Source organism: Pollicipes pollicipes, unplaced genomic scaffold (genome assembly GCF_011947565.3).
Source record: "Pollicipes pollicipes isolate AB1234 unplaced genomic scaffold, Ppol_2.1 Scaffold_7261;HRSCAF=8764_pilon_pilon_pilon, whole genome shotgun sequence".
NCBI lineage: Eukaryota > Metazoa > Arthropoda > Thecostraca > Pollicipedomorpha > Pollicipedidae > Pollicipes > Pollicipes pollicipes.
Window position 1 is genome coordinate 58247114 of NW_023597054.1, and position 14864 is coordinate 58261977.

General features: G+C 55.5%; 1 protein-coding gene across 1 annotated transcript in view; it reads left to right on the forward strand.

Annotated features, from left to right (window-relative positions):
• LOC119111983 (facilitated trehalose transporter Tret1) overlaps positions 1 to 12684 on the forward strand; it is a 48785-nt gene extending 36101 nt beyond the window's left edge. The window contains exons 3-4 of the mRNA XM_037235898.1: positions 4994 to 6049; positions 11319 to 12684. Of these exons, the coding sequence (XP_037091793.1) occupies positions 4994 to 6049; positions 11319 to 11557 (1295 nt within the window). The 3' untranslated portion in view covers positions 11558 to 12684. The remainder of the gene's footprint in view (positions 1 to 4993; positions 6050 to 11318) is intronic.
• The last annotated feature ends 2180 nt before the right edge of the window (positions 12685 to 14864 follow it).

Below are 14864 nucleotides of genomic sequence, written 5' to 3' on the forward strand. Positions count from 1 at the left end.
GAGAGACGCGTGGCAAAAAAATACACGTCATACGAAATCCATTCACAATTTCCACCCCTCCCTTAGGGTGTTGCGTCACTGTTGCGTTGTTTGTAAGATGTGCAATACATCTCAACCCTTTGTTATCCCATGTTTTTGCGATGCCGGTGGCGTATTTTGAAGCATTTCTGGACCGTAGTTTTCGGTTAATATTTATTTGCTAGTTGGCATGGATTATTAATGCTGTCGCTGTCGTTTAACGCTGTCATTTTTGTCCTCCATAGGAACCGAAATTTGTGTGCTAAGTTGCATTGTTTGTTTTTTTAAGGTGAGGATAGTGCTAAGATTAAGTGAACCAGCTGGCATGTGGAATGTAGAATGTCGATGACAAAAAGAAAATGCATATTTTGGGTAAATGTGGAATGTCGACGACAAAAAAACGCCCGGAGCTACGTGAGACCCCGCATGACAATGCGGCTATTTGGGCGAAGATGGTTTGAAAAAATCTACACTCTGAATTTCGGAACCTAACGTATCACAGTTCGTTATTTCCGTACGTTAACTTGAGAAAAAAGACGACGCGCTTTGTGTGCTGCTAGTTATCACCACAGAGACCACTGGCGTGAGGGGTTCAGGAGCCGTGTCAGGACCATGCATGGCATGGGATGAGAACGGGAGGCCTGTGATGGCGCTGTAACGGCGCGAAAAATATTCTTACGCGTCGTTTTACCCCAGTCATGAGAAGAAGAAGCAAAGGTCGAACTGGGGTTACCTTGTTACGGTGGTGGGATCATGACCTCCGCAGCTAGTTATGCGAGTACGACCCTAGTGCCATCCTCACAAAACCTTCAATTTTTATATTGGCGGGATGGAGCAGATCCTGGCGTCTTAGCTACGCGACTGCACGGGATGCAGTGTAACCATGGTAACCGATTGGCGAGTTCCGTGCATGTCGGCGTCTCATGTTGCCGAGTCGTCGCGCGTCTGCCGCTCGGACGTCAGGCTCGTGCTCTTCCACAAAGGTTGGCGCTGCTGCGGCGAAATGCAGCGCCGTGACATTCGAGGTTGGGTCGTCGCTCCAGGGTGTTGCCCGGGATGCCGGGGGGGGGGGGGGGGAGGGAGGAGGGGGGGATAGAGATGTCTGCCTTCTGTCGATTGCTGTCGAACTTCAAGTCTGCTCACGTCTAACGAGGTAGGTTGGCTTAAGCGCGAGCTACTGCGCTGCTTTACAATAATTTAGTCGTCATTTGGCAGTCTTGCCATCCAATGCCAGGCGCTGGGGCCCTTTCGTCCGTGCTGAGGCCCGTTTCATCGTATGAATAGTATCTCATCAGCGTAAGAAATGATGTCCCATTCGCATTATGAATGGGACGATATTCTGATTCACGAATGATACAAGTATGTCTCCGTGTAAGAAATATTCTATGCTCGGTTGCCGATTGCCTGGCGCAGCTCTCATCATAGTGAAATTGTTAGCGGATCTGACTGTGGTGTTGAAAATATAATGCAGTAACGTACAGCTACGCTCGGATTTATTTGGGTAAGCAGTGGGCGAGGTTGAAAGTTTCCATGACGAGAGGACAAGCAGGAAGATGAAGTAATACAGATTTTAAACATTTTCAAAACGGCGAGCCTCTATATTGCAGGGGATATATGACATCATCTGAATGCTTTTTTTGTAATATGTGTGACTTCCTTACTGTGCCAAGCTTAAATGCACGGCTATTTTAGGTATATATGTTGGGTAGAAAGCTTGAAGAGACTTGCAATATTGTGGTATTATGCAATGGCACGGATTTCTGCAGCATACGTTAAACATAAATGTCCGCAACAAGACGTCACGTGGCCGTTCGTCGGACAGCATGGCCGTTCGTCGGACAGCATGGCCGTTCGTCGGACAGCATGGCCGTTCGTCGGACAGCATGGCCGTTCGTCGGACAGTATGGCCGTTCGTCGGACAGTATGGCCGTTCGTCGGACGCTCCAGGCCGAGACTCGGCCGTACGTCGGGTAGTGCAAGTGCTGGGCAATTACGTGATGAAGTACCCACAATATTGTGATGAGATAAACCTCTGTATGTGCCTGAGGGTCAGGTCCTGCCAGCTCCAGCGTGTCCACTAGAATGATGCAGGTGTACACACCTGTCTGTTCGTACCGGGACCAAAAATAAGTTAGGTAGTTATATTAGGTTGGCAATCAATTTAAAGGATGTCGACTGCAGTGCTCCCCGTCTTTTGAAGATGCTTAGATGCCTTCATGAGATGCCTAAGTTTCTTGGGCGACAAATCAGCACTGTGGTTCGTCCACGGATGAAATGCCCCAGCCATCTATCACCGGACTGTTTGCCCGCAGTTTGGATCAGCACTGTGGTTCGTTCACGGGTGAAATGCCCCAGCCATCTATCGCCGGACTGTCTGCCCGCAGTTTGGATCAGCACTGTGGTTCGTTCACGGGTGAAATGCCCCAGCCATCTATCACCGGACTGTTTGCCCGCAGTTTAGATCAGCACTGTGGTTCGTCCACGGGTGAAATGCCCCGGCCATCTACCACCGGACTGTTTGCCCGCAGTTTAGAGCAGCACTGTGGTTCGTCCACGGGTGAAATGCCCCGGCCATCTACCACCGGACTGTTTGCCCGCAGTCTTGATCAGCACTGTGGTTCGTTCACGGGTGAAATGCCCCGGCCATCTATCACCGGGCTGTTTGCCCGCACAGTTTGAATCGCTCTCTCACAGCAGCAAAATCGTGCTCCATGGTCCAAACTTCTGAAGGTTTTAATTAGTTCAACTTTTTTTTAGAACAAACTATCAACCTCCTTAAGGACTGCAAGATTCGCGTTAGATCTCAGCAAAAGTAACATTCTCTACACAACCTCGAGCTCGGCGATGAGTTTGCCTAATGGAATTATGAGTATAGACGTGATGTCATAACACTCCAAACAGGGGATATTACGCCACTTCCTACTGTCGTAATTCGATCGGCATGAATATTCACCTGAGACAGCTGGTGAAATTAAACCTTGCTCTTACAATCTACCAAATTGTATTCATACACCACGACCTCCGTGGATCACATTTCTGTGGCAAAACGGGCCCCTGCGGGCAACGGCAGCAGTCATCTGAAGCCCAGCTGTAGGGACGCCGCCAGACACTGTCCCCACCCCTCCGCCGCCCCCGGCTGTCTCAGCTATCTGCCTCGGACAGCTCTGGTGGTGCTATCGACCGGCCGTGTACAGCCGCCACACCTCCGAGACCTTGGCCGGCGGGCTCGACCCGAAAGGTGCGCTATCGCGGCGAAATCTGCGCAGGTTCTCCGGGTTCAAGTCGTCCGTCTTCGTCGCGCGCGCGGCAGGCGGCCGCGGCGGCGTTTGTTCAGCGCCGGTCCCGGCTGACGCACTCAGCCCGCCGACGCCGACACTAATGCGGTGGCTGACGGCCCGGCTGATGGGTGGGTGTCGTGACCGCGGCGCTCTATCGCTGGCAACCCGGACAAATGCGGCGCTGTCAGGTGGCGACCCGGCCTCCGCGCGCTCTCGTATCAGCAGGCATTTGTTGTTTCGTCCAGGAAGCAGGCTCCACGACTGCATGGAGGCGCACGCTTGTTTATGCGGGCTTCTGCATTGGCCAAGGTTGGGAGCACTTGTGGGCGGCTGAGACCTCGCTCTCGAGTGCCGGCCGCTGCAAACAGCGCGGTGTTATGAGACGGACGTGCTTCGCAGACCTACACGGTGGCGCTGAAGGCCGACTTGGCATGGTGGGATGGGTCAAGCTTCTCCCACAGCGGATTATATGGCTTCTATAAGTTTGAGAACGCCGCAAAAATTGTCACGTTGGCGCCACGAAGGCGCCGGTATCGTTTGATAAATGTTGACTGGAAGTGAAATGTACCCGTCATTAACGATCAGTGCTCCTCCTCTCATTTGTTTCGTCCGCTTAGACGGCTCGCTGGTCTCTTTTGAAATAGGCGACGTGTGGATCAGTGATACACATCCCTCAAACTTGATTCGAGTTCCAGAAGTGTTTATACGATGCACCCACCGCTTGGGTCATTTTGTCGCTAAAACAGCGGGATACCACCCAGGGCGGTTTCCTTTATAGCGGAGCTTTACGGCCCTGCTATAAAGCAGGTCACAGCAGCACTTCCGGTCGGGAGCACCACTGAATACCAAGATTACACATAGACAATGCGTTTTAGTGCCCGTCGGTCAGCGGCAAGTTAGCGCCAGTGGCCCGCCTGAGGCAGCGGGCGGCACGCTGCATCGGTCCGAGCTTCCGTGCGATACAGCGGTCATCGCAGGTCATCTTCGCTGCCAGCAACTCAGCCGCACACGGCGTGTGCGTCGGTTCGCGCCCCGCTGTGCAGACACGGCGCTGAGCTGGGGCGCGACGGCCAGTGCACGCTGCTGACGAGTCGGCTCGAGGATGCTGGGTGAGGCATAGAATGAGGAGCATTGGCGTTTGATTCGGTTAGGTTAGAGCTCTTTCGGGCCAGGCACCACCACTTGAGAGCTACGGTATAAGAGAGAGGGAGAGATGAATCTGCGTAATGGGATAGTGTGAGCAGTGGGTGATTGGAGGTGAGCTATTGCAGACGGCTTTCGACACAGATTTACCTCGCACAGGAAGCGCAGCCAGGGTCGTACAGATTCCGTGGCGGAGCTCCCAGCCATGGCGACCGCAAGGCCGGCGCATGACTGACGGTCTGTGTACTCCCTGGGAGACGAGGCGTGGGGATTGTAGGATGAAGCAGCGAACGAGGAAAGGAGAACTGACTATGACGGGAGCTCCGAGACGGAGATGCGATAACACAGAAAATTATAGATATCCCTTACGCCCAAGTGACCCGATATTTCCGTACTAGCACGTACCGAGCGCGAGAGAGTGAGAGACAGGGACAGAGACAGAGACAGAGACAGAGACAGGGACAGAGACAGAGGCAGAGACGGAGACGGAGACAGAGACCAGTCGCTGTGAGTCGCCTCAGCCTGACGCAGCGCTTTCTCCTCCCGTGTTCCAGTCACGTTTGGCGGCCTGGTGGCTGGTATGACGCTCGGCTACTCGAGCACGGCCGGGGTGAAGCTGCAGAACTCGACGCTGCACACCACCGACTCGGAGGACTCGCTGATCGGCTCCATGATGCCGCTGGGCGCTCTGTTCGGCGGCCTGGTAGCCGGCTGGGCGGTGGAGGCGCTGGGCCGGCGCAGCACCATGGTGCTGATCACCGTACCGGGGCTGCTCGGCTGGCTGCTCATCACGTACGCCACCTCGGTCGGCACCATCATCGCTGGCCGTGTCTTCACCGGGTTCGCGGCCGGTTGCACCTCGCTGGTGGCGCCCACGTACGTGGGCGAGGTGACGGAGGCTCGCATCCGCGGCACGATGGGCGCCTCGTTCCAGTTCCAGGTGACGCTCGGGGTGCTGCTCTCGTACGTGATCGGCAAGTACGCCGACTGGAACTACCTGGCCATGGCGTCGGCCTTCTTCCCGGTCGTCTGGCTGGTGCTGGTCTGCTTCATACGCGAGTCGCCCGTCTGGCTGGTGGACAAGAACCGCGAGCTGGAGGCGCACGACGCGCTACTCTGGCTGCGGGGCACCGGCGCCGACGTGAACGCCGAGCTTGCGCAGTTACGCCGCCAGAACGAGGAGATCCGCGCCAAGCAGGCCTCGTTCCGGAACCTGAAGCAGCGCGAGAACCTGCGGCCGCTCATCATGTCGCTGATGCTGATGCTGCTGCAGCAGCTGAGCGGCATCAACGCTGTCATCTTCTACACCACAGACATCTTCAAGGACGCGGGCAGCTCGATCGACCCGAACCTGGCCACCATTATCGTCGGTCTGGTGCAGTGTCTGTCGACGTTCGCCGGCGTCGTGCTCGTCGACCGGCTGGGGCGCAAGGTCTTGCTCATCCTCTCCGATGTCATCATGGGCGTCTGCCTGCTGGCGCTGGGCATCTATTTCTACCTCAGCAGTCATGACAATGCGGACAACCTGGGCTGGCTGCCGCTCGCTTCACTGATGATCTACATCTTCGCCTTCTCAGTCGGCTTCGGTCCCATCCCCTGGCTCATGATGGGTGAGTGGTGCGCGGTGCGGAGTGGCTCGCACTCTTCATCTGAGTTTGAGACGAACTTTATCCGTTCTTTTGTTACGTCTGGCTGGGTGTGGGGGCTGGCCACAGTGTCTTCGAGCCTCTGATAGAGTGTCGGAAGTAATCTGTGGATTGCATGCTCGTCACCCCCGGACTCGGCCTTGTCTGCCGGAAAGTCGACGGCCGAATTTTTGCTCCGAACTTTTGTTTGATGGATGCGTTTCGTTCTTCATTATGAAGTAACTGCTATGAATGCCGTGTCGTAACGGTCGAAAATGATTAATTATTGTTGCGGCGGGATGGATGAGGTTTGTTCAGACCGCGAGCCCGCAGCAGAGCGGTGTTACCAGGGTGGCATGACGTCGGAAACCCGTCCAATCCTAGGTGACATGGCGCCGGAGACCCGTCCATTGCCAGGGTGGCATGACGCCGGAGACCCGTTCATTGCCAGGGTGACATGACGCCGGAAACCCGTCCATTGCCAGGATGACATGGCGCCGGAAACCCGCCCAATCCCAGGTGACGTGGCGCCGGAGACCCGTCCATTGCCAGGATGACATGGCGCCGGAGACCCGTCCATTGCCAGGGTGGCATGACGCCGGAAACCCGCCCAATCCCAGGTGACATGACGCCGGAGACCCGTCCATTGTCAGGGTGACATGACGCCGGAGACCCGTCCATTGCCAGGGTGACGTGGTGGCGGAGACTCGTCCTGTGATAGACGACGCGAGACCCACAACAGACGCCAGCGACTTCTCCGGTGTCTGTTGGCACGATAGCACGCGACCTCGCGCCACAAACTTCGTCCAATGTCAGATGATACGAGACCGATGGCAAACGCCAGACGCTGATGTGTTGTCAGGTGGCACGTTAAAAAATGGTAGACGCCAGAGGCTCTACCAGTGTCGGGTGACACGAGACCGATGTCAGACGCCAGACACTCAGCCAGTGTGGGGTGACACAGGACCTACGATGGAAGATTACGTAACCTCGACAGCGGCCCCTGCATCACCAGCGTTGACCATAATCGCGTCCGTTCCCAGCGAGCCTGAACAGCCGGTCGCCCTCAGGGAAATATATGCCGCCCTGGCACGGCTGGTACAGGCTTGTGAGGGGGGCAAGTGTACGTTCGGGCAGCTCAGAACGCCCGCTCGCCCGTTAGATTAGAACGCTCGTTCATCCATGGCAACCATCCGTGGCAGGGTAGGCTCGAGTCGCGCGAGGCGCTCGCTACTTGCCGCTGACAGGAATGGCGTATGCCTGGTGGTAGCGGCCGCGTTAAAGGTCATGAGACGTCAAAAGGGTGGGACGGACCGTGCCGAGCATTGCAATGCGTCGAGCCTTTGTCTGAAAGTTCTGCCGTTGACTCGGAATATCACGATCTGATGATTGGGTCAGGGCTCAGTTAGCAAGCTTTGCTTAGCGTGGGGCTGTTCCCAGAGATCCATGCAATCAAAAGGTTCAAACATTTTTTTTTTCAACATGATAAGCTGCACTGAACTGGTTACGTTTTCATGGCAGAGTAGCTGTTTGATATTTGTAATCATTAAGGCTTCTGCCTCTACAAGATTCCGATAACAAGGCTCCTGATTTTTCAGCATCATGTTTTTTTCTGTTCAGTTTAACTACCTCCAGCACACCAGGATCCAGCATCCACGTTACCTTGCTTATAATCTACTTGGGGAATCATGCCCCTCGCGGCTGCGGCTTATTAGCTCCCGCCGGCACGCTATCCCAATATGTAGACCACATCGCACAATCTCCTGTCTCTCCCGCCGGGACGGCTCGGTCTCCGCCGCCGCGACGGTCGTCGACGCTGTTCGTGCAGCTGATTGATGCTGGGTAGACATTAGCGTTGGTCGCGTCTGCCGCCGTTGCGTGGCCAGGGGCGCGCGGGACATCCGGCGGGTCGGCCGTCCGTGACGGTACCATCGCCGCCGGTCGGGCCCTCCTCTAATGCGGCGGCGTCGTCGATGACCGGGTGGCGCCAATGACAGATGGTCGCGCGGCGTCAGTGTCGACCGGACCGCGTCGGGCAGCCGCCCGCCAGCCGGGGTCACGCGCTGCCCGCCCTCTGACGTCACCGCTGGGCCAGCGCCAGGAGCGTTCAAGGGCTGACGTTAGTTGTGTGTTAGTTTCGTGGCTGGTGTCGTCCGCCTTCGCTGGAATTGTAGAACGTCCTGTATAGGTGTTTTTATGACGTGAGCCATGCATTGTTGGGATGGCAAATTGGGGGGTAGATGGTCAGTAGCATGTTACAAGTAGCGGTTTGGTCACATTCGCACGCCTAAGCACCATGCCGCTGTCGATATATTCAATAAGGACAACATTAGAGACACTCTGAGATCACTCGTCGCGAAAGTGCCGAATTACCAGGGGGTTAAAGTCTCCCTGATTACTAACCACATCAAGCCGCACAAATCGGTAGAACTTAGTATGTGACCTGGAATTATATTTTTGAGAAGTTAGCCGCTATTGCTAGTTACAGTTTTGACGACTCAGGTGATTTGGTTTAAACATTAAGGAGTAAATATTGGGTAGCCCAGGCCTCTCCAAGCCCGGTCAAAAGCGGTGATCTGGCGGTGGTCAGGGCGCTCGTCTGTGGACATTGCTGTCCTGGGTTCCGGTCCCGGCCACACCACTGCGGTGGTCGGGCGGTGGTCAGGGCGCTCGTCTGTGGACATTGCTGTCCTGGGTTCCGGTCCCGGCCACACCACTGCGGTGGTCGGGCGGTGGTCAGGGCGCTCGTCTGTGGACATTGCTGTCCTGGGTTCCGGTCCCGGCCACACCACTGCGGTGGTCGGGCGGGTGGTCAGGGCGCTCGTCTGTGGACATTGCTGTCCTGGGTTCCGGTCCCGGCCACACCACTGCGGTGGTCGGGCGGTGGTCAGGGCGCTCGTCTGTGGACATTGCTGTCCTGGGTTCCGGTCCCGGCCACACCACTGCGGTGGTCGGGCGGTGGTCAGGGCGCTCGTCTGTGGACATTGCTGTCCTGGGTTCCGGTCCCGGCCACACCACTGCGGTGGTCGGGCGGTGGTCAGGGCGCTCGTCTGTGGACATTGCTGTCCTGGGTTCTGGTCCCGGCCACACCACTGCGGTGGTCGGGCGGTGGTCAGGGCGCTCGTCTGTGGACATTGCTGTCCTGGGTTCCGGTCCCGGCCACACCACTGCGGTGGTCGGGCGGTGGTCAGGGCGCTCGTCTGTGGACATTGCTGTCCTGGGTTCCGGTCCCGGCCACACCACTGCGGTGGTCGGGCAGTGGTCGGGGCGCTCGTCTGTGGACATTGCTGTCCTGGGTTCTGGTCCCGGCCACACCACTGCCGCGTCCCACATAGCACCTAATCAAAGCATCCCATCTCGAAAGAGCCCTGTCAGTCGGTGGGACGTCAAGCCCCCATCAAGATTATTTCAGTCCCAGGAGATAGAAAGTACCGCACATGGATGCGCACATATCCTGACGGGCGTTTGATAACGAATTTGTCTTCTAAACGCATGGACTTGGCGGTTCTGACATGCTGCCGCTTCGTTTTTACCTTACACTTCATGGATTTCTCGGCGTATTTGTACCATGAGGCTTCCATAGTCTGAATGTAGACGCACCGGGGGGTCCTTGACCGCACGTGACAGGTCTGACGCTTCTCTGCCCCCACGTGACAGGTCCGACGCTTGTCTGCCCCCACGTGACAGGTCTGACGCTTGTCTGCCCCCACATGACAGGTCCGACGCTTGTCTGCCCCCACATGACAGGTCTGACGCTTGTGTGCCCCCACGTAACGGGTCCGACGCTTGTCTGCCCCTACGTGACAGGCCCGACGCTTGTCTGCCCCCACGTGACAGGTCTGACACTTGTATCCTGGAATGTACCAGAAGCGGGTATTAAACGGGTTGCATCATTGAGCCCGTCCATTCATCATGTCTGTCATTACCCCGGCCCGGAATCCCCAGTTTCCCGTCGTCGCGGACAAAACGTCGAAAAGAGCCTGCCGTGGCCGACAAGCGTCTGACCGGTGGAGCATGCCCCCGGCTCGACAGAGGGGTTCGGTGCTGGGACGCGGCGCGTGCACGCCTCTGCGTCCACGACCGGCACGTGACCTGGGCCGTGACCTGACGTCTCGATCTCGGCTCGATCATGCGCGCTGGTGGCGCATGATTCCGCGCTGATCGACGGCGCTGGGCAGTGGGATGGTGTGTCTCTGTGTGATCAGTGTGGGACGAGGCTGCACGCCGAGCGAGTCTTGACGTCAGCTGGTGGGGAGCTGTCTGACCTCAGCGGCCTGGCCCGGCGTGGCCAGTCACGCCTCCGACGCGAGTATGTATTTGCAGCCGCTGATCGTACCTCGGTGAATGTTTCAACATAACCTGCCATTTTTTCAAGTTGCACCGGTATATTTTAAAGGCAATCAAGTTCAAGCTGTTTGATCAGACGGCATGCTTCTGCAATGTTGCAACATTGCTTGAAAGCCCTGCAAAACTTTCCAATACAAGATCATTCTGCAGCTATGATCAAGCGGCATGTTTCAGGCGGCATAAAATGATGATTAGGTTTTAGATGTAGATTAGGTTTAAAGGACTATGCATGCATGTATCTGCGAAAGGTATCCGCCCAAAATAGTTGCACATATTGCATTGTTGCTTGCAATGACTAAAGCTGTAAATCATGCGAATTCATTGCAGTGCGCCGTTGAAATTATCATGCTAGGCCAGCCTTATAGCCAGCCAATTCTCAATCCACGTTATTTGTGAATGTGTACGTGGACACTGAGCATCAGTACATCTCCACCTATTCAACTATTGAAAGAAGGGCATTTCAATGCATCGCTAAGTGCCGTTTGTACTGAATCGCATAGGCGACGGCCCTGTTTACTTATGTTATGGTAACATCCATATGGGGGTAGCGACTAGTCTTAAATCACTTCCCCATCCCCGTCTCAAAAGGCGTCTGACTGCCGTATGTGAGTTAGTACCCCGTGTGTCCGATAATCCATGTTAACTACCGTGATGCCGGGATGAAAGACTGTGTACGTATCTACATTCACCAAGAAGAATCGATAGCGTAACATCGCGCTTACGAGTCTGTTTGCAGGCGTCGATGCCGGTCATCACTTGACGCGTCCGACTCTGAAAGTTCTGGCAGGCGCTGTTCCGGAAATGTGCGCTGCTTGACCCGGCATGTGGGGTAGTGCGAGGCTGCTGGAACAGGCGAGCGGGTGCAGCAGACCTGTTCGCTGACCTTGACCTGGTGCGCCGCCCACAGGCGAGCTGTTCGCACCGGAGGTCAAGGGTATCGCGAGTGGCGTGGCGACCTTCTTCAACTGGACGCTGGCCTTCCTGGTGACGCTGACGTTCAAGCCGCTGGTGAACGGCATGACGGAGGCGGGCGTGTTCTGGATGTTCACGGCGATCTGCCTGCTGGGCGCCGTCGGCGTGTTCTTCTTCACGTACGAGACCAAGGGGCGCACGCTAGAGGAGATCCAGGACCACTTCCGTCAGTAGGGTGGCGTCGGTAGAGTGGCCCGGCCGGCCCGGTCTGCCGGCGTCCATCGCTGGCAGCGCTCCGCGCCTCGCGGGCCCGACGGCTCGTGGTTTTATGGCCGGTCGGACAGCTTATGCGTACAGCCGGTATCTACCTGGCAACTCCTGGTTTGTCACCGGAATCACAAGCGGTGTTGCATTTTAAACGGCGGTGAAACGTAGCAGCAAGTTTTTAGATCCGGTGATAGTTGTTTTCATAGTGCACTTGTTTTCGGGATGTGATAAAGTGCGTGCGATGCGTGCGACATGCGTGCGATAAATACTAAGATACGCGCCGCATTAAAGATAGTGTTTCCGTACTCATATACATTCCTTGGACAGCTGGAGTGCTACAAAGCGTTATATACGAAGCATATGTAGATGTCTATGAGGACGTTAATTTTATGACAACCATCCACTGGCCACTTGTGGGTACAAACTATGTGCGCCTTCTCTGGGCTGCTTTTTGAGCACATTCAGACAATGCTCACAAACGGTAGTGCGTCTGAACCACGCGTGACCGCGGCTCACAGCCCAGCCAATCAGCAGCCCGTGCGGTGGACAAATGCCCCAGACTCCCCCACACCAACTCTGTTCTTCGGCGGCGTCGTTCGGTTGCGAACAACACCGTTACAGCTCGGACGCTGATGGAAGCGCATCGTGTGACGCGGCCTCTGGAATTTGCCGCGATGCGCTGTCAGGAGGTGCCCGCCAGTGAAGTCGCGTGGGCTGATCTGTATGGAAATTCCACCGCTGGTACGCACGCGCCGTTGTCATGGTGAGCTGTTCCGCTCGGTAGCTATGGTGGTGGCGCCGTTTGTACCCAAACGACCGGGTCTGTTGACGCAGTTTCATGGCGGACCACACAGCGTAAAACGTTGGGTCGCTGGGTCGGCGGTCCATTGTTCCGAGATTGGGTAATGTGCTGGCCGGTGTATACCATGTGGATTTATTGCACTGGTGTTGACGCCTTTGTTTCCAAATGGCTGTCTGGCCGCTGCTGGGCCACACAATGCTTACACGGTGTGGTGAAGTGTATGACCTCCGCCGTCGGCAAATGCTTTCATGGGCTGAAATGTACAGAAATGCACGCTACACGGTTGTTGAGTGCCGCCGAGTTTTTAGGCGCGGGTGGAGCGTGAGGAGGTGGGCGTAGTTACCAGGAGCTTCGTCAGCGCCGTTGGCTGGGGTGCAGGTTCGGAGTCCGGTTGCGCAATAGGCCTTTAAACGTCATCTGACCGCTACATTCGCCTGCACTCATGGAAGGGTGCGCGACGGTGCGCATATCGTTACCTTAAAAACGTGAAGTAGGCGTGAGCCGAAAAAGTTGTATACGTGCCCTCGTGGAAAACCTGCCAATGCTGGAGTTCTTCGCCACGTTTGCTGAGTCACCCCGGCCTCTCTGGCACCCCTGGCGATATCTCGCCCAGGCGCGCGCGGCGGACGTGTGTCTTGTGCTGCGATCCGCCGGCGCTGCGCATCTCGATCAGCGTGCTCCCTGTCCCGCCGTAACTGATACGATATCAGATAGTGCCGACGGCGCCCGTGACGGCAGTCCCGGACTCGGGAGGCCTGCGTCGCACCGGGAGATTGTGTTCCGCGACGAGCAGACAAGTGGCGGCAGTTATCCTGGTGACCGTCTTCAGCTGACAGCCCGGCCGCCGCGCAGCGTGACACTCGCGTGTAACCTTGCGCCCCGGGACCAGCGCCGTCGGCCGGCCAAATGCTTGGGTGGCCGGGTGGCCGGGGCCTAGCACTTCCGGGCCGGCAGTGTTGATCCAGCCTGAAACGTCGGTGTCGGCACTGCGCTGGTGCCGACCCGGAGCTGATGGAAAGAAAGCAATGCGTTCTTAAGAGATGGGACGACGCAGGCAAAACGCCTCATGTTGGGTAGACTATATAAATAATATTACACATTGGCATCCTCCCGTTGCAATGACTTTCGACTTTTCGACTTAACCGCCATTTCCGACCACTTCACACCTTGCAAAGAGATAATTGAAATTGAACTTCATCACACTGCTCCAAAGTAGTCTGGTTTTGAGCTGAGATTACCATGTTCAGACCATTTTCTGCAGCAACTAGGCGCGCGCGAACTCTTGCGCGTGCAGGCTAATTCGCGCCGGGTAATTTGACTCGCCCAAAGATGCGTGATGGCGTAGAAGCGCCACACGAATCCCTACCCCTCAATGGCTATAGTGTATTCAAGACCAGTATAGATAAGACCATCGACTAATTCGCCTTTGGATCACGTCAGCACGAATTGCATCAACGGACAGCAGTTGACCATCGCGCTTACCACCATCTTGGGCGACGCAAGAGAAAGGGGGCAGCAGCTGCCCTGATATTTTTAATCAGTTGACAACCCGAGCCCCCTTGCAGAGCAACCGAGGGACGGACAAAAGCTGAGTGTAAGCCTGTCAAGAGACGCTAAAAAACCTAACTGAAGACAGAGTCTAAAACAACAATAGATAAAAGACGATGAGAAAATAGGGCTCCTTCGCTGAAGACCACTAAGGGGCAAACCACTTGTGTAGGTCTCGCCAGACAGACAGATAGCCATCAAATGGGTCGACAGTATCTCCTGCGCCCTCAACGCCATTTCCATCTGTTATCGTTTGAAGCGTTTCGGCCCATTCGGGCCTAAACGCTTCAAAATTGAATTTTAAATGAACAGTGCAGTTACGCACTGAAACGCGCTGAAAATTAAATTTCAAATAAACAGTGCAGTTGTGTAGGTGACAGGTTTGCCACTTACTTTTGCATTGCTTGAAGCAGACCGGTAAGTCTGAGAAAGCTGCAAGGAATGTTATGGAAACAGTATGGTGATCACCTAGAACTTTTTTGTCAAGAGAACTAGACAGGGTGCCGACGTCAACAGGCCTTCATATTTTTGCGTTGTTGATACTTGGTGCATTCAATTGTAGACGGCCGCCACGTCGAAGACACCGAGGTTTTAGGTGCACTATATTTGATGACCGCCCATCGCCAACACCGCGCTTCAACTCCTCGTGGACGCTGACAGTGAAACAACTAAACCTCGGAAATGGACAGACTAGACCTAGAACTAAACAGAGCGGAAACAGACAGAACAGAGACTAAAATTAGCAATACAAAATGAATACCAAAATAGCATGGGTTGACTGACGCTAAATTAGACCTCAAGATAATCGCAAGCTAAGTGACTCAACAAACGAGAAGCGAGCACTAAATCAAACTAGAAATGCAAACGGCGCACCAACTACACCCGACCCTGTTAACCAAAAAAAAGACATCACTTCGCAATCTT